The sequence below is a fragment of the Zonotrichia albicollis genome, chromosome Z (genome assembly GCF_047830755.1).
Source record: "Zonotrichia albicollis isolate bZonAlb1 chromosome Z, bZonAlb1.hap1, whole genome shotgun sequence".
NCBI lineage: Eukaryota > Metazoa > Chordata > Aves > Passeriformes > Passerellidae > Zonotrichia > Zonotrichia albicollis.
The window spans coordinates 50,248,781-50,268,124 of NC_133860.1; the positions used below are offsets into that span (position 1 = coordinate 50,248,781).

The 19,344-nt window shown below is 36.3% G+C and overlaps 1 protein-coding gene across 6 annotated transcripts in view; it reads left to right on the top strand.

Annotated features, from left to right (window-relative positions):
* The window catches only part of CCDC171 (coiled-coil domain containing 171), a 266,135-nt gene that overhangs the window by 153,559 nt on the left and 93,232 nt on the right, over nt 1-19,344 (top strand). The window contains exon 24 of one of the 6 annotated variants that reach the window (XM_026794231.2): nt 14,748-15,044. The exons of 4 other annotated variants lie outside the window; for them this stretch is intronic. In XM_026794231.2, coding sequence (XP_026650032.2) covers nt 14,748-14,789 — 42 coding nt within the window. In that variant the 3' untranslated portion in view covers nt 14,790-15,044. Of the gene's footprint in view, nt 1-14,747; nt 15,045-19,344 lie in introns of those variants that run through there. One more of the 6 variants, XM_005488137.4, reaches the window with a different exon arrangement.

Here is a 19,344-nt window from a genome sequence, read left to right on the forward strand (position 1 = left end):
AAAAAAAAAGTAAAATATTTTCTCTGGACAGTTTTAAGAGTTGACATCCTGTGTTAGAGTTCTCTAATCATCACCAGCACAATTTACAATCAGAACACACAGAGAGCCAGTTCAGACCAGCTCATCTGTTGACTTTGGCAGAAGCCCTTAATCTCACTGTGTGTAGCTGCCACTTGAGAGCTGGGGACTCGGCAGAGAGCCGAAGCAGGGTGGGATGCAGGGTTGGTCAAGGCATGAACACATAGGCCTGCTTCATTTCAACAGCCATATACTGCTTTTTTTTATACTCTTTTCATTTTACAGCCTTTTTTTTAAAACCTGAAATTAAATGAGGACCTCTCATGAGCCACTGCGCTCCAGGCATAAGAAATTGTAATGTCTGGCTTCCAGAAACTGTCCCGTCAAAATGTGCTTCTGATTAGGTGGCTTAATTACAGCTGTGAAAACAATGTTGATTTAGGCCTCAAGATTCCAGTGCATGTCAGCCGTTATTAGCTAGCCTTGGACTGAAGCCACCATTTTAAAACTCTGTACCACTAAAGTCACACACTGCCTGACAACTTTTTATTTAGGCAGAAATGTTGCCAGAAGCAACACATTTTATGCAAAATATTTTTCATTGCACAAATTTCAAATGTGACACAGTTGATGGACATAAAATAGGTAGTTATGGGTGGACCTCACCAAGTCCAAAACCTAACTTTTGCAAAAAAACCCTACCCCAATACATCCCCCTCCCCCATTTCAAATATTTTTTTCTAAAGTTTGACTGACATAATGCTTAATTTTAATTCCTTTAATTCAGTTTTATTCCAAATCCAGCATGTTGGTTTAACCACCCAATTTTATTGCATCTAAATTTTCCTGACAGTTTCATTTGCTGTTGGGAAATAAAATTGCCATTTTTGCAACATGGGAAATAATGGCTAGTTTCAAAACCAATATGTTTGAAACTTCCTTTGCCTGAAGCAGGTTAAGGCACACACTCAATTTACTTTAGGGGAAAAAAGCTCATTAAATAGTTTTTAATATTTTAATATAATTTAAATAACTGCTTTCACAGTGGGAAGGCTTATTAGGCCCATGTATTTACACCTGCAGAGAGGTAAATGCTTGGGTAATTAGGTGGTTTCCAATAATCAGTTTTTCAGTTGAGAGTTAGTACTGTAAACACTGTAGATGGACAGAAAGAGTGCTGCATTTAAACATTACATTTCCACTTATAGCATTTTACTTTCAAGTGCTTAAGAAAGAGGCTTAAGTAGGGCTGGTTTGGTTTTTGTGGGATTTTTTTGGTTTGGTTTGGTTTGTTTTAGTTTGGTTTTTTCCTTTGTTTGGTCTGCTCTTCAGCTCTCCTTAATGACATGAATTGGCTAAGGAATGTGAGAGAATGTGTGTGGGTGTTAACTCTCAGCAGAGGTTGGTACTTCGGAAAAGTAAAATCTACATTCTCACTTCACTGTTGCTATGAAATTCCAAATGTCCATGCTGTGTGGTTTAATGGAAACCATGAAGTTCCTAAATGACCACAGGTTTGTTCCGCTGTTAAGCACAAAACAAATCTTTCAAGTCATTGGCTAAGTCTCAAAAAAGGAGGGTCATGTTTTCAGGAAGGTAATCTCCTTTCCTTTTTTTTTCTTCATGGTTTGCATTTCTATGGCATTAGAAATGTGTTCCTAGTGATGTACTGGAACTACCAGCTCACAAACAAAAATCCTCAGTTCCCAGGACTGAAAACAAGACACTTGGAAGCTAAAGCAGTATTCATCTCTTACCCTAAATACGGGCCAGTACAGCAATAGTACCTTCAGGAGCAACTAATTGGAGATTAATTTCGAGAAAATAATGATTTGGATAAGGAAGCAAGTCTAAAGTGTAGGTTCAAGTTTGTCCTGTAAAAAATCATCATGCATTCATTCTCTGCCTGCAGCAGATTAGTGGAGAGCAAGGCAGTGTATGCCTACACTTTATTTCATTCAGTTTTCAAAGGAGAAATACTGGAATGAGCTAGTCTTCTATTTTCTTTGCAAATACTAGGTGGGGTTTCCTGAAAAAGAATGTTTCAGAAATGCCCGAGTTGCTGTGGAGGGCAGCTGTAAGTCAGGAGACAGCCGTGTGATGGCTTTTTCCTTATTAGACACCTTTGCACTAGTCTTTTGAAATGTGTTTCATTGGTAATACACAATGAGTTTAATTCATCAACCACATACGTTTTCTTCCTGTTGGCTACACACTGCTGTTTCTTTTGCCTTCTTCCCACACCTATCAAAGGAGCATTTCCAGGACATCAAATTAAAAGAAACATTCATATATTATTACATACATTGTTAATGCTGTAGTAGAAATGAAAGTATTGGGAGTGCTAGGGTGTTATTCTGAGAACTGGGTATTATAGACCAGGACATTTAACCCTGGGAAAAAGTTTTTACAAAAGAACAGAGCTAAGGACACCATTTTACTGTCTTTAGAGAAGAAAAGGAATATTCTCTACAAAGGCAGACAAATTCACTTCTTTCCAGACTCAAGGACTTTTACTCAGGCCAGAAGGTGCTTCCTCCTCCCTTTTGAAGAAGTTATTTCAAGAAAGAGAGCCGGGAAGCTTCTATTATTCCCTGCTAAACTGTGGGTTAAACATAAAGGGAATGTCTGTTTGTTCTGAGACTCTGAATTTGCTGGGAAATTTTTGGAGGGGATTAAAGCATAGCTGTGCCTGAATGAGTCTAGCATAGATGCTTAAATGGTGAGTGAATCCATGCAATCCAGTCTGTCATCTTTCTGATATTTTCTTGACATTTTAAATTTAAATCCTACAAGTTATACTGTTGTGAATAATTGTTTTCTTGTTTTCACACCTGTTTGGTTTTATGTTTCAAGCTAAGTATTTAAAGCACTGTTTATAAGGAGAAAATTCAGTGCTGATCTTCAGATATTAACTTTGATAAAGAGTGCAAGATGTGTAGATGCACCCTGTGGATTGCAGTTCACTTGATCAGGATGATAGATAATAGAAAGACAGTTTTTGTTGTCTTTTTTCTGTTCTTGTTTACTTTATACTACTAGCTCACTGCCTAGATCACAGGGGAAAAAAAAAGATTAGAGTATGACCTAGGGCAGTGTTGCCAGGAGCCTGTCTCTTTCTCAGCTAGTAATGTGTGTATGTGCAGCATGCGCTTGTAACATAGTGTGGCTAATATTACATTCACCCCTTAAGGAAAATAATAATTAAATTAAAAAACATGTAAGTGTACACACACACACACTTTTGTGTTTTGTAAAGGTAAAGCTCGTGTTAAGAGGTTTGTGTTTCCCTCTGGGTGGCAGAGAGGTACCTCGCAGTCAGCTTTCCTTCAACGGGACACAACTGTCTCTGATGCTCTGTCTCCTCTTAGTTTCTGCTTCTGGTGCAGTCTGTACTGGGGGTAAGATCATGGGAGCACAACGAGCACAGGTATTGTCTCTATTGTCCCCCAGCAGATTTTACTGTCAGAACTAACCTCACTCTAGTCCACACTAGTCCACACAGGGGAGGGTGGATCCTCTTTAGGCCAAAGGGTGATTGATAGTGAGTGGAATAAAGAAGGGTAGATGCAAACCACAGCAGTCAACTTTATTTTGCGCCTTTCTAGAATTTATGAAATTTTTTTCCTGTTGAATTGTTAATGCTCTTTTCCCCTGCTTTCTCCTATAATTGTGCATGTTTCCATCCTTTTCAACTGTGAAAAAACTTTTGCATTCCATTCTGTGACATGATTGCAGAAGAGTAACATATTTCTTCAAAAAATAAATATGTTTGCCTGCTTCCATTTGCTTGCATTTTGTATTTTAAGCATAAAAGTTAATGTGACAAATGGAGAAAAACCAAACCTTTGAAATATATTAGAGAATACAGCTTGTGGAGATAGACAGGAAATTCAATTAGTGCACAAAGCATAATATTGTTCTTAGCACATAATTTTATTCCTGTAATGTTGGCATGATTTAAGGGAATACAGACAGCAAGTTACATCTTCATCTTTCTTTTTGCTGAGTCTTACATATTTAAGATACACTGTTTAATATTTACCCATCTGGTTTATTTATTTATTTATTTAGTTGCTGTTGTTTCTGAGTTATGTGTAAAAATTTTTAGTTGAATTCTGTGAAACCCACATCATGTAGAGAAGGCACAGTTTTTATAGTTGATCATAGTGAGGACCTGTTTTCTCCAGAGACTGAAGTCTGGGAAGCAGTTCGACCTGTTGAATAAACTAATCATTGAACAACTTTTTAAAATGGGAAATGGGCACTCCACAGGGTAAAGAGCTTTACTGTCAGCTAAAAAGTTGTTGTTATGATTTGTTATGATAGGGATCTTGATTATTCAAGTAACATTTGTTTTCTTCAGTTTGTTTAACAGTTGAGTTAAAGAAATTGATTTAGAAAGAAATGTGCTTCTTAAAGTGTCATTTTACTTCCCTATTTTACAAGAATTTGAGGGGTTTTTTGACTTTGAGAAATGCAACCATTTGAAAAGACAGGAGCCTCTTTTGCTCAAGCAATCAATTCACCCCACCTCCCCTTTTTTTTTTCTTCCTTGTGGTGGAAGGGAGGGTACCTTTAAAATGAACAGTGAATAATAAAATTTGCTAAAAATATGGTCACAAATAGTGTGGTTAATCACCAGCAGAGTTTCTCTGATAGATGTGATGATACTAGGAAAGCAGTGACATTATGATGGTGCAATGATTCCATTTAATACTTTCCAGATGGTGTAACTCCTTGAATTCCTAAAAGAACTCCTGTTTTCAGAGAAGCCTATAGAAATCTTAAAGCCACACCTTTGGATGTGGGTCTCAACTGAAGTTTGCCCATAAACTCATAGTTGACTCAGTTAATGTTTCCACAAAGCTAACATTGCAATACTTGCCTCTCTTAAATTTGTATGTTCAGCAGTACCTTGTAAGACTTTTATCCTATCTAGGTGATGAAGATGATTTGACACATACAGTTTCTGAAGGCCAGAACCACAATAATGAAATAATTCACTAAGTTTTCAGCTTTTGTTAGCACTGAGGGCCTCCTTTGATCACAGAAGGATCATCTTGTATGGTGCTTATATGCTTATGGTCAGGCATATGCTATATGCCCCTGTTAGTCTTTCAAAGCCTGCGTGACATCAGATTTCCTTTCACAAGGTCTATTAAATCTGTTGCATTCTTTTGGGAGTCTGAACATTAAACATTGTAACTTAACCAGGGCTTTGCGAAGTTTCCTGACACATCAAGTCATACAGTTTAGTTTGAATTTGCATATGTCAAAACATCCTGTTGCTTTCAGTATTTTGAGTTTAATTTAATAACTTACTGAAGTTTTCTGTGCTTTAAATATGAGATGTTTTAGAAGACTGTAATCTTAATGGGACCTCTGAGTAAAGAAATTGTAGGTATAATTCTGGAATGTACAAGGCACACCAAATTACTGAAACATCCCTGTTCTGGGGGTTTTGTTGGGTTGTTTTAGAAAACCTAATTTTTTAAACTTGTATTACACCTTTCTGGTTTTACAAACCAAAAGGCTGAAAAACATTTTCCCAAATCTTCCTCTATATTCTTCATGACTGATGAAAGTTTGGAGTGTTGTATGTGTTGGTAGTTTCTGGGTTTTGGGCTGTTTTTATTTCTTTGTTTGTAGCATGTGGTGGTAGTGTCTGTTTTTTGGGGTTTTTTGTTGCTTTTAACTTTGCTATCAGAGCACACATTTGGCTTAAATATATATGAAAGGATGAAATTCCATTAGCATTTTTTTAATGTTTATTCATCTAAAATATGATTGGTATGCAGGAAATATTAGTTCTGTTTGCCTAGTGGGCTCACTTGAACTGCATATTGAGTCTCACAGAAAGAGACAATCTAGTACCTGAGCTAAGAACTATTCTTGGAGGATTTGCTCAGGAATCTAGTAAGTAGAAAAAGTACTACTGAAGTAATTATTTAATTTTTTATTTAATTTCAGTCTCATATATAATTGTATATATAGATTTGGTCAAAACCAACAAAGACAGTAAACGTAGCTCACCCACACTCAAGTTGTTTATAACTGATAAGTTTGATTTCTTGCCTAGTTACTGTAATTTGGATCTTGAATTTATAGAAGACCTACGTATTAGCCATCAACTGAAACAGAGCCTAAAATATTTTTCTCGGCTATTCAGATATCAACTGATACTTCATAAGCAATATTGTTAGAGAGCCTACTGTTTTCCCTAATTTCCCTAATCAGGGAAAACAGTGCTCTTTAGGACTCTTTTGAAGATACACTGCTTCAGATATTGCATGTAATCTGTGGGAGAAGGAATAATTCCCTCCTGAAGTTACCTCAGCTAAATTTTACTGGGGATCAATGAACATTAAAGTACTTGCCTTGAATAAGCAAACAAAACTTAGAAAACTATACTAAACCTACAGGGAGCCAAATGTACCTCTTTGTGGTGAATCTGTCTGTGATCTAATTTATGGTGGAGTGGGATGGAGCCCTTATCAGGATTTTGGCTAGGAAGTAGAAGACTGCAGATCTGCAGTGGGCTATCCAGAAAATCTACATGTATTGGCCAGTGCTAAAAAGATGGAATCCTTTGTTCTCCTAATACCTTGATGATTTTAATAATAAACCTCCATTTTGAGAAAATGAAATTGGCAGTAACACTAGTTCACTTTGAAACATGGTATAAGTCAGTAATTCTTTGCTCCATCACTAGAGGATCTTTTTTAAAGAGACTACTCAGTTTAATACAGTTATTTAGATTAACTGAGATTCAGATTCGCATTTAGTGCAACTGTGCAGGTGTTCTGACTCAAAATGCAAGCGTTTGTATTTTATATATGAGATTCCAATCAGCCTGCTTTTCAAATAGGTGCAGATAGGTTGCATAAACCATTTCAGTATCCCATTTATGGTCCTAGTTCCATGGTCTCCAAAGAGTGAACTTTGATCTACTCCTCATTAGCAGATAGTAAGGGCTGGCAAATCTTGACATCAGCATTTCTCTTGTCATTTCAGGATTACAACCACCAGAGATTAAAATCTCAATACCTAGTGAACCAAAATAATATTTGTTCATTTACAAGATCTACAGTAATATTATTCACTATGAGGGCATGCATGTCCCTGACACTTCATTTTAATTCTGAGTAATGCCAGTTTCCTACATGAAATCTGATTGAGGTGTTCACTGTATTTTCTTCATTGCTACAAAGCTATCCACTTCTGCACTAGCAGCCTCTTCCAGAGGTATGTGAGTTCCAATTCTTTATGATTTGCTGCTTTTCACCACCTTTCATAAAGACAGGTTGGTTATGTTCTTCCCATAAATTCCTGTCATGAGAGGAGTCTGCTTTACATCTTAATCAATGTATTTCCTTTCTTTTTTTCCTTGCATCATGCTTAGGACATACCTTGAGCTTCTACTTTCTGAAGTCTTGATGTCCGCTTCTCTTTGTGAAAATGAAAATTCTTGAGTGGAAAAAATGCCCTTTCAAAGATTTTTAAAAAGAACTGCAAGGGTACTTTCCCTGTAGATAGGAAAGAAAATAGAATACATAACCTACGTGAGCTTGCTGTAGTTTAGCACACCGGAATCTTAGAGGGCTATGTTGATAGTTTTTGAGCCCTGTCTTGCTGGAATTTTGGTAGTTGAAACCCATAAGGGCAGTAGAAGCTTTATGCTATAGTGGTTTTCATAATTTCACTGTCCAGACACCAGTGCTCAATCCACTTACCCTCTTCAGCACAGAGCACTTGAGTGTCATCAATACTTATTACATACATATTGATTTTTTAAGGGACTTTTCTGACCTACGCCATGTATTTATATAGAAATATACTTGAGAGAACTAGTGAGCAAATCAAAGTATTCTCAAAGCATCTGTCAGCAAAGTAACGGTGAGTTGTGTGTTTGGTGTTATTTTTCTACAAGCTATCAAATGAATCCTAAAATGTTAATTTCCATATTCTTAATAGATAATTTGTTTTATTAGTTATACAGATCCATATTTCTAAAAATACTCCTAAAAATATTGTGTATTTGGCAGAAATGCATAGGAAAAATTAATCTTCTGCATACCTAAAGATTTTTTAATGCAAGAAAGCTGAGTCATAAAGACACTTTCATTGTTTGCAGCCTTCCTCCTCTATGTTGTTAAGTGTTACTATTGTAAATAAATTACTTTTTTCCCTCTTTCCCCTTGAAACAAAATTGCTGTTACAGTATATTTTTGCTAAGTATAAAGTGATTGAAGTATTTAACTGGATCAGTGTAATTTCCTTTTTTGCCAAAATTGCTGTGATTATCAGCTCTAGGATGGTTTTTGGTGAGAGATTAATAAATGCACTGCTGGCAAAGGTCCACTGTCCTTGTTCCATTTAGTAGCAGAATGCCTAAATTGTAGTTGAGCCGGTTCGTCGCAAACAGACAAAAAGGAAGGTAGCATTTTGCTGTGCGTGAGCAGTTAGAGGGCAAGCAGACACCGTGCACCTTGACCACCTATTATGAAGCTTTTTGCTGCAATGTCAAGTGAAAGCGAGTTAATTGGGTGAAGCTGTAGAGCATGTTAGGGGCATGGTAAAGGGTTGCTGTCTGACAGCTGAATGTCAGCAGAAGCTAGTGAAGTGTGGCTGAGAGACAGAGACCTGTCACAAAGTTCATGTGGACTGTAGCACTGTTAGGGAGATGAAATGTGGTTCTGTCTCACTTTCTCCCTCATTGCATTCAAGCACCTTAAGATTTCACACTGTATGTGTCAACCCTTGTTCTCTAAGCTGTTTTCTCCTAACACTTCTGCATTCAAATGATTGGACAGAAGATGCTAATGTTTGGCAAAATGAATGTAAATATACTTCTTTCCTTTTTCTGCTAGAGTAGCAGTATACATCCAACACAGATGAAACTTTGAAGGCTTACGTCAGACAGTCTCACTGGATAGGAACTGGGATGATGGCTGAATACATATCTCGTGAGAATATGAAGTTTGGCACTTCAACTAGTGCAATAGGGACTGTTTTCCCAAAAGAAAAGGCTACGTAGGGGGTGGACTACTTTGTGAGCTGCTGGTGCCTTACCATGGCATTGTGAGTCTTTTAGTCTCTGATTGTAGTCCCCTCCTCCCCTTCTTGCTAGAAAGAAGTGGAGTGCTAAGAGGGAACCATGAATGACATACCAATGTAAGGCAATGAGAAGCTGGGGGAAAAGTCACATAGTAGAAAAGCCTTCCTTGGAAGCAAGGGAAGCATCATTTAAAAGCAGGGATGATCTTACACACTGCTGTGAAACATAGAGTACCTTTCAGTGTTGTTTGCAGCATGCAGCAGAAAGTAAAGCAGTAGTCATTTGGGTTGGCCACCCAGATTCAAAACAAATAAATAAATAAGCAGAAGTTGCTTCCACTCATGAGAAAGTGGAAAGACACTGGTAGGTATCATGGGCAAAACGTACTAAGAACTTAAGTTCTAAAGTAGTAAAAGCTCTAAAAGTACTAAATACTCAAGAATTTGGAAACTTGGATTGAAATTAAAACAGACCAATAATTTCACCATGAAAAAAAGAGCATGGCTTTGTGTGTCTAATACCTTGGTATTAATAGTGTCATGCAGAGAATTTGACCTAAAATTGGGAAACTTCTCTGTTTCCAGTGGAGCATCTGGAACAAAGGCTTACAGTATTGGCTGTGTGTGAAATTTAGCCAAAATTTTTAGAAAACATCAAAATTAACAATGCAGAACCAAGTTATTTGTCTTTAAGCCAACCAAACATTGAAGATAAAGTGTTTAACTGGCATGATAATGCATCCAATCTTGTGTGTTCTTCAAACATACCAGGTTTAAATATGTTTGAATGAATCAGGATTTTCTTTAAAAAAAATACAATATATAATGAAATCTTTGTCTTAATTGCTTTTAATTAAGCCTCCAGAGTGTGATTTCACTGAATGAATTAAATGCAAGAGCATTAGGAAAGTAAGAAAAATTTTAATTTCCCTGTATTACAGACTCATACTTGTTTAAAAACTGAAAGTGGAATAGGAAGTTCTTGATGATGAAAAGAGCCATTAGTATTGTTGGCTAGCAGCATCCAAAGTATGTTGTGTGTCTGCCTTTCTGACTTAGTATGGCAGCCCACTGAACTATTCTCTGATAGCAAATTGTCTGCACAATCCAGGCAGGAGTGCTGACAATTAAAATTTATACCAAATGTTACCATTTTCCTACACTGTGTCAGATCACCCATATCTGATCTCAGGATCAGTTTTGTCCTACAGCCTCAGCATACAGAATTGCAAGATCACTGACACGGGAAGCAAACTTTCCAGTTTCGGTCATACAATTCCTGCTTTGCAGAAGTTTGTAACTAACATTGCATTACACTGACATTCATCCACAAGTAATACTTTAGTTTTAAATACCCATTTGTAGTATTTGATTATTTCAAATAAGTCAGAAAGTAAGAAATGGCTCTTGGAGCTACTTTTAACAGATAGAGAAAAAAAAAAGGTGCAGCATACTGGAAGTCCCTTGGCATTATCTGGCAAAAGGCAAGTCCGTTTTGGAAATAGCAGTCTGAGTAGGAGATTGTGAATGATCTGAAAAATTAACATCTTTTATGTGGAAATAGGATTTTCACATAAGTGCTGCAAAATGGTTATTGAAGACACTGGTCCTTTTTTAACACTCACTGGAATTGACATTGCACCAGTGAAGTTATGCAAACTGTAAGGAAGCATAGGTGGCAAAAGCTGAAAAGAATATTATCGGCCATTTGATTTGCTGTCTACTGATATTACTTTGTATTTGTATGTTGTGGAGTTGAGCTGAGAGGAGTGAGTATCACAAATCAGTTGTGGAGAAATATATTGACCATTTCTCACTTTCCCTTCACCATTCTCTGCATCTGTGTTTAACTTAAAGTTCTTCCTACTCTTGAGAAACTGTGCTACTGTCTTTACAGAGATTTTAGGAGTTGCTAGAATTCTGAAGAAAGTAAAGTGGGTCCTCCCTCTGCATTTCAATTTCCTGACAGGCATCCTCACACACCTATGTGTCCTGTATTCTGGCAAATTATAGATCACTTTCTGGCCTTGTAATTCAATTTTGTTTCATTTATATTGAGATATAACACTGAACTTGTTATCATACCTACACCATCACATAGGTGGGGAACGCTCATAACTCGTATTCAGTATTAATCTTCATGTCCTTTTGTCTCTTATTTGGTCTCTTCTGATTCTGAGCAGTTTCATGGCTTTTTTTCCTCATTTGGAAAGCCAGTTGTTATTGCATGCATAACCCAGAAGCCTTAATGCACAAAAATCCTATCACTACTATTCTGATTTTCTAACAATGTGTTTTTTAATAAGGTAGCATGCTGCATGTCAGAAGAAAGCACTAGAGGAGTTTGAGCTACTGTGTTTTGAAACTGAGTATTTGAAAGCAGTTTGAAGTGACAAAAATTAGTGGCAGGAAACCTGAGAAGTGGAAGAAGTTTTTGTAATAACATACGTAGCTGAGGGAAATTGAAAAGCTGTGAAGATTGTCTGGTAAAATTACCTTTGTGTAGATTTTGAAGGCTGAAACTGTTCTGACTAATTCTGCAGCTTCAGCTGTAGATTTTTTTCCTGCAATTGGAGATAAACATTATACTTGTAAGAGTTTATTTCCTTTTGTAATTATCTGCACCACTGTCATAACACGTGCATGGTCTTCTAATTTCAAGTGTCCAACGGTGCATGTTATTCCACAAATATGGATATACAAAAGTAAAATGGGCATCTTTGATCACAACATGATGCTTTTGGGTAGGCTGACATTGCAATAAAAACATAATACAATGATATAATAAATGACGGTATCAAAATATTCCATCACAATATCATCATAGTAAAGCAACCCACTATAAATGAGTTTTAACTGTGGTAAAACAGCTCATATGTCATGAGACAACCTTTAAACTAGATCTTAAATTTGACTGTAGGTTAGTCACAGAGCAACAATAGAGAAAAAATGTTTTGGAAATCTTTTCCATGTCTATTAAAAAATTGTTTAGGTTAACTAAATTTTAGAAAGCAATTATTCCATAATATAGAGTAACTTTTCAGATTTTGTCTTCGAAAAAACACGTTTTGTAAAATTAGGTGATCAAAACTTGAAAAATGTTCACAGGACGTGAACAATTACTATCTTACATAAATATTTTGAATGTTTTTGCTAGACATATGTGTCCTAGATATTTATTTACCTGGTGAAGTGTAACAGTTCAGATGGAGTAATGTATAGCCTACAGGGTAAATAAAAGTGCCAAACAGACACCTGATTTCAGATAAATCATTTCTCTTTGAAAAATTACCTAAATACATATTTATATGATGGATTATCACTACAGCTCTGGCATAGTCATTTGAGTTTCTAAATTTAAAACCCTTTTTAGAAAGGTGTTTAAATATAATAATGATGAAAGTGGTCTGTTGGGGAAATTAGAACTTACTTTAAAATTCCTCTCTAAAGGTATGTGTTCAGAAAATGAATATTATAACAGATCTATAACAGAGTATTTTTTCCTCTAACATATAGACTACTAATTTTTTATTCATCATGAAGGTATATAAAGATATTGGATCAAAACAGTTCTTAGGACTAAAATTGTTTTTTACACCAATCACATTGCTATTAAATCTGATTTCCCTTCTGTTCAATGACTAGAATTCTGTTCTTTGTAATAAGTACAGCACAGGCTCTAGATAACTAAACCAGAGATTTTTTTTTCCCCAACAATGAAGCTTTTGCTGTAACATAGTCTATTGACTTGCTGTCAGTCATTAAGTTTCATAATTTTTATTTTTGCAACTCTCAAAGGAAATCTGATTTCTTACCTCTTTACTGGATTTTTTATGCCATATTTTTTTTAAAAACCCTCAGTACAGCTTGGAAAAGAGTAATATGTGAGTGTAATCATAGCATGAGATTTTTCATTCATTGTGGTATGCTGATTACTTGAGATGTTGAAAGTGGTATGTTTAAATTTGTCCTCAATATTTGTTACCCAGAGTAAAACCCATTTGTAGCTTGAAGCTTATTGATTTATTTTTTTTTTTTTACACATAGAAGTTTTTTTAGAACATCACAAGTTGTTTGTGTATTTCAATACTGCTGTAATGGTTTTAATGAATTATTCTTATTTTAGAGAGAATTTTGTGTGTGGTCAGATTATAGTGTACAAAGAAGAGGCTGTCAATTGGTGTATTAGCCTTCACCGAGTTCTCATTTCAGGTTGGCTGGTACACTGAGATCTCATTTGTACATTGGCTTTTTAGGGGTTCTTATTTGGTAGGGTAGAGCTCAGAAGGACTGAAAAACTAGAGTATTACATATCTTACTTCCTAGTCCTGCTGGTTATTTCATCCTCGTCAGACCTAAAATTTAGAAAAACTCAGGGCACTACCTCATTTTAACTATGTACTTGAAACAGTCATCTAAATTTGCTTCCGTATGAGTTCTTAATGAAGGTCTAGCATAGCCTAGGAGTTTAGAGTGGCTGCAATATAGCTTGTGGTGTAATCAGGAAATCAAAAGGGTTCATATCAAAGGGACCTTTTGAAGTAGGTGTTAGAGGCAACAATTGGTTTTTCTTCAGCAGTGGTAACTGAGGGAAGGGGAATCTTTCACGAATGTGTCTTTATACATATAATTGAGACTGGATTTGTTGAAATACGAATATACACACACGCTTCAGCCTCTCTCCAAATATATATGAGTTAGTGTGTCTGTAGATATGGGTTTCTGCCTCAATGTGTGTGTGTTTATATATGCATTTATACTCTTCCTTAAATGATGAAAAGAAAGTGTTCTAAACCTCAGAGATACTGAAATGGCCATTCAGTGTGTTAATTTTTTAATTCTATAATTATGCTTTGCATATGATGCTTTCATATGTTATAAGACCTGATTAAATTTTTGTTATTTTCACACAATGTAGTGCATTGGTAAAGGGCAGAAGAGCTATGTGTCGTTGATTTTTCTTTTCTTTGTTTAGGGGAATACAGAATGTCGTTTTTTTACCATTTTCAAAAGAATTGCTAGTATTGATATACTGATATTATCCATAATCTGTCAAAGTACAATGCCTGATGTTTTAGTGCTGGAAGTTCTTTAATGTTGAATTATCTGTTTGGTTGAATGTTGGGACTTATTGAAATATGAATCATGTTCCCATCAATGTACATTCAGTGTGTGTTTTCTGGCCATTTTCTTACAGGCTAACATTTGAAGAGTATTAAGTGTTTGATTTCAATTGATGATAATATATATTTTAATAAACCCAAATACATTCCATAATTTGCATGTCATGTGTTTCCTAGTAACAGTGATGGGGAGACTGGAAAACATTTGTTTATTTGATGAAAAAGAAATCTGGTAATTGATTAAAAAGAAATCTGGTAATTGTAATGAAGAGGGGGTAAAAGTTCTCTATAAGTATTTGTAGCACTTCAAATACAGGAGATTATTTTTTTCTAACACTTACTTGGGCAGAATACCTGAGAAAATATGCCTTGTTTCTTTCTATTAAATATGGCTATTGGCTCTCAGGTACCAAAGTAAGTGTTTAAAACAAGACGAAAACACTTGCAAATACTTCATATACATACTTTTGTGAAAGGAATTTAACACTAAGTGTAAATTCTCTTTGTGCTTTGTTTTTTTTTTTTATTTTTTATTTATCATTCCAGGAAACAAGAGGTAGTTCAAACATCAGCATGGCTCCAAGCTAGAAATTCAGCCTGACCAGAGTTCTGTCCTAGACTTTTTGGCATTGCAAGCTGAACTTGACACATCCTACAGTGTTATGCAAAACAGAGACAGTTCTCTGTCTTCAATCTGTTTCTTCACCCTGGATGTCACATCCAATCCCAGAAGAACAATGGAAAATGAATTTTCAGATTCTTAGTATCAATAATATTCTAGAAGGGAAAAATTATATTAATGTAAAATGATGCAATAAAGTGTAATTTTTTGCTATCTTTGAATTGTAGCTCAGCGTTTGTATTTTTTGACATTAATTTTATGGTTTTGTGAAAACGTGCATTTGTGTGTTCACATTTCTGCACCTGTCAGTTTTGCATACTGAAGCAGTTATTTCTTTAAACTTTTATTTATTGCAGTTGTTCATTTTTCATGTAGTATATTTTTAAATGTTAAAGAATGACACATTTTGGGTAATTTTCCTCAGTCTTAAAAAAAAATCAATAAGCCATTTTAGTCTCTATCTATCAAAGTTGTTTCATACTTGTCTATTTTAAAGCAGGACTGCAATACTTTAATAGGATTGAGAGAGCTATTTGAAATGTATGCCAATGATTCCTGTCATTTCATGGCAGCCCTGCCATGGTTCACTGAGCCCCCTCTTTTCTCTTGTCAGCTCAACTGAAGACAAGCATTTAGTTGCAAACTTTAAGCAGGTTGTGCAAAACAGAAATGATGTGACTGCTTCTCTTCCTGCACAATAATGTCACTGCTGGTCAATGTGAGAAGGTCAGGTTGCTCCTTGTAAAGCTACATGATACCACTTGCCTATTTGAACAAGTTAAGTTAACCACTGAATCTGGTCCCTGCAGGCGCTGAAAACTCACCCTTTTATCAAGTCTGCATTTCATAAGAAAGAACAATTGTGGAGAGAGGATTTCTGATGATATGTTTATATACTTTATAAGGACAGTTCCCAAACCAGTATTGCAGGTAATATATTTAGTTTAAGCTGAAAGACTAAAAAGTAATGGCTGTTTTGACCTTCAAATAGACTCCTTTTTTGTTGTTGTTGGTAGGACCCAAGAGTGACGCCCATCTTTGATGCTGACAGAATTTAAAGCAAGGCCATTGCCCTGCATTTTCTGCCTTGTAGCACACAAAAGTAAAATTGTATGTCAGGCCGAGATGTCGGGGAGCTGACAAGATGCCCCAGTGACATTTCAGCTGGAAAGAGCAAGTGTCTTGCAACCAAGTGGTCAAATATCAAATAATAGGTCAAGCAGGAAGGAGCTGAGTTCTAACCACAAAGAGGTTTCTGGTAACTTACTTGACAAGCTTTTGGGTGCTTTGTGGCTTGACAAAGTGATGTTCTGTTGGGTATCGCTAGACAGACTGTTCTTTATCGCCTTCAGAAGATCAGACATTGACATTGATTAAACTCTTTAACCCTTAAAGGTTAAATCCTAGCATTTTCATCCTTGTGAATGAAGAACAAAAGAAATTTTTAATATACCATTTGTTTTCATATTAATCACAGAACTCCCTAGTGATATTAACTTTTGATGTGCTGTGTAGTTTTTGACAAAAAAATTGAATGCAAAATCTATATAATAGATTGTTTCTCAGTATGGGCAAGTGATACATTAGAAAAATAATATTATGCATTATGGAATTTGTAATTTCGTCTAATATGTCAAATGTAGGGTTTGATTTTAAGGCTTCATGACTACTACTGAAATTCCATTTTGGATGGAAAAGAATATATGCATAAATGTTTTATCACTTAAAATGAACAAATCTTCCAACTACCCTTGTTTTCAAGTACTCTAGAATCGTAGAATATTCTGAGTTGAAAGAGACCCACAGTTATCATCAAGTCCAAATCCTAGCCTTGCACAGGACAATCCCATGAGTAACAGCATATGCCTGAGAGCACTGTTCAAATGCTTCTTGAAGTCTCTTAGGCTGGTGCTGTGACTACCTCCCAGGAGACCCTGTTCCAGTACCCAACCACCCTCTGGATGAAAATCCTTTCCTTGATATCCAACCTAAAACTCTCCTGACACAACTTCAAGCCTGCAGTTCTCTTGAGTCCTGTCACTGGTCACTACAGAGAAGGCATCGGTGCCTGCCCCTCCTCTTTTCCTCTTGAGGAAGTTGTAACTGCAATGAGGTCTTCTCAGTCTTCTCTTTTCCAGGCTGAGCAAAGCAAAGCACTCCTAATAGGCCTTTTAATTTTCAACGGAAGATCTTTAATCTAAGGGAGGTTCAAATGTTCAGATATTCTCTTATTGTGCAGTCCATTGCTCATAGCCTTTTTGTACATGTATATTTGTATAACAATGCAGAGCCATGAAATGCCACATAATAAATCTTGAAGAACTCTTACATGTAAGAGTCAGCTGACAGAGGAAGAACATTCATTTTCTTTGTGTATTTAGTCTTGAATAGGGAAGAAGGAACTTTTCATTTTCCTCCAAGTAGGTTGGCTCCACTCTTTCATGACAGTGACTGTTCTTGAAGGCACCACAAGTACTGTATTCTGCTTTTCCAAATTTAATTTCAAAGATCTATTAATATGAAGAATAAAAGAATATATTTCACTGATCATTTTCCTCTCTACTGTGTATAGATGCATTTAAGCACTTATGAAGGTATATTGTCATGGCACTCTACAGTTTGAGAAAGAAAGTGCCTACTTTTTGCTGTGTGGTCTCAAACTGCTGAAGATTTGCAGTCTACTTGTACCTTTCCCATCATTGCGAGTCTATGTGATATTGTGCATGTAGAGACAGGAAAAGGATTTCTTTCTGAAATCCCTATCTTACTGAGATTAGGAGTATCTCCTCTAGTTACAGCTCTAGGCATGGTTCTATGTCATTTCACAGGGATCATAACAATAGCAAACTGAGTGTAGTTAATAGGATGATCTAACAAGCTATCATTTCTCACAAGAACTAGTTTTTAAGTTTTCATTGAAGGAGAACATCTACCTCATTCACTCTATTTAAATATTGACTATCTGAGTTATGTACCATTTCTCTTAAAGCCATCCACTTAGAAGAGACTTTGAAATGTATTTTATTTGGCTGTCAGAGGTCCCATTTGTAATCAAAATCTCCTCCTTCTTACATTGTGAAGAAGCTGAGAGTAGTAAACTGCATTATCTTTAGTGTGATACCCCTGAGTTGCTTTTTCTTCCATTTGGTGAAGTGAAATTTGTTATAAATTCCAAATAAGTAGAAGATTCCCTGTTAGTAGTTTACAAATGTAGTTTGTAGCTTACCAAAGCATATCTTTCCCTATCATTTGGGGACACAATAAAAGTCATGCTTGTATAGAATGTGGCAAGACAGTACCGTAGCAGTAGCTTTCAACAGACCATCCTGTTTTCTACCATCTGCTCTGCCTTGCTTTGAAAATTACAGAGCTTTAGGTCTTGATCTTTACTTTCAAAGCTTTTCATTTTTAGCCTGGAATTTAAAGAGGACTAGTTCCACTTGTTTCATCTCAGCACTTCTTCGCAAGAGCAACTATTTTCCTTAGAAGAAAGACTGTATTTGGTGGGGTTAAAATAATCTCCATGGTTTTTGAATGTGGTGCAACAAGTTATTGGCTTTCTGGTCAGTCTCAAAATTAATATTAATTTATTTACCAGCGAAGTAACACATGTCTGAAAAGAGGTTGTATAATACATTATTTTTCCCTGCATTAAGTTTTATAGCTCTTAATACAAGTTGTGTTTGTGCCTTTGTGCACACTATGTATATCTTTCTCAGCAAAGATTTTGGTTATTGGACTGACGATATAATCACTCCACATACTCTAAGCAATTCCTTAGAGTACTGTCTGTACTACACTAGTAGTCGTAGTAAACGGGTTTTTTGGCTCCTTTGTCCCACAGCTATTTTTTTAATTCAGCAGAATTCAATGACTGTCAAGTTGAATAGGCATTTATGGGAGTATCGTCCATTGTAAAAGATCTTGCATGCTTTTACCAAGTTAAACCAAGGGAGCTGAGGTTTCATGGCTCTGAAGATCATCTGTTCCAGCACGCCCCCTTAGTCAACTACAACAGGTTGCTGATCATTGCCTTTTGTCCTGTCACTAGGCACCTCAGTGGACGGCATGGCTCCATATTCTTTACAGGTATTTACACAAGTTGGTAAGATTTCCCTGAGCCTTCTCTTCTACAAGCTAAAAAAATCACAGCTCTCTCAGCCTCTTCTCTTATGAGAAAAGATTATTCTTCAGTCATTTTTTTAGTCATCTTTTTGGTCCTTCACTGGACTCACTTCTCTATTTCCATCTCTCTCATGTTCTAGGGAGGTCTGGACTGGAGCTATTACTACAGATACAGAGTCATCAATGCTGGATTAGGGAGGAATGATTGCCTCACTTGACTTGCTGGCAGCTCTCTTCCTGATGCAGCCCAAAAGGGTTGTTGGCCTGCTTTGGTGCCAGGGCACATTTCTGCCTCATGGTAAGAAAGGAAGACCAAGAACCTCTAGGTACTTTTCTGCCAAAAAGTACCTCCAGGTACTTTTCTGCTCCCCAGACAGTTGGGCCCCAGTCAGTCTC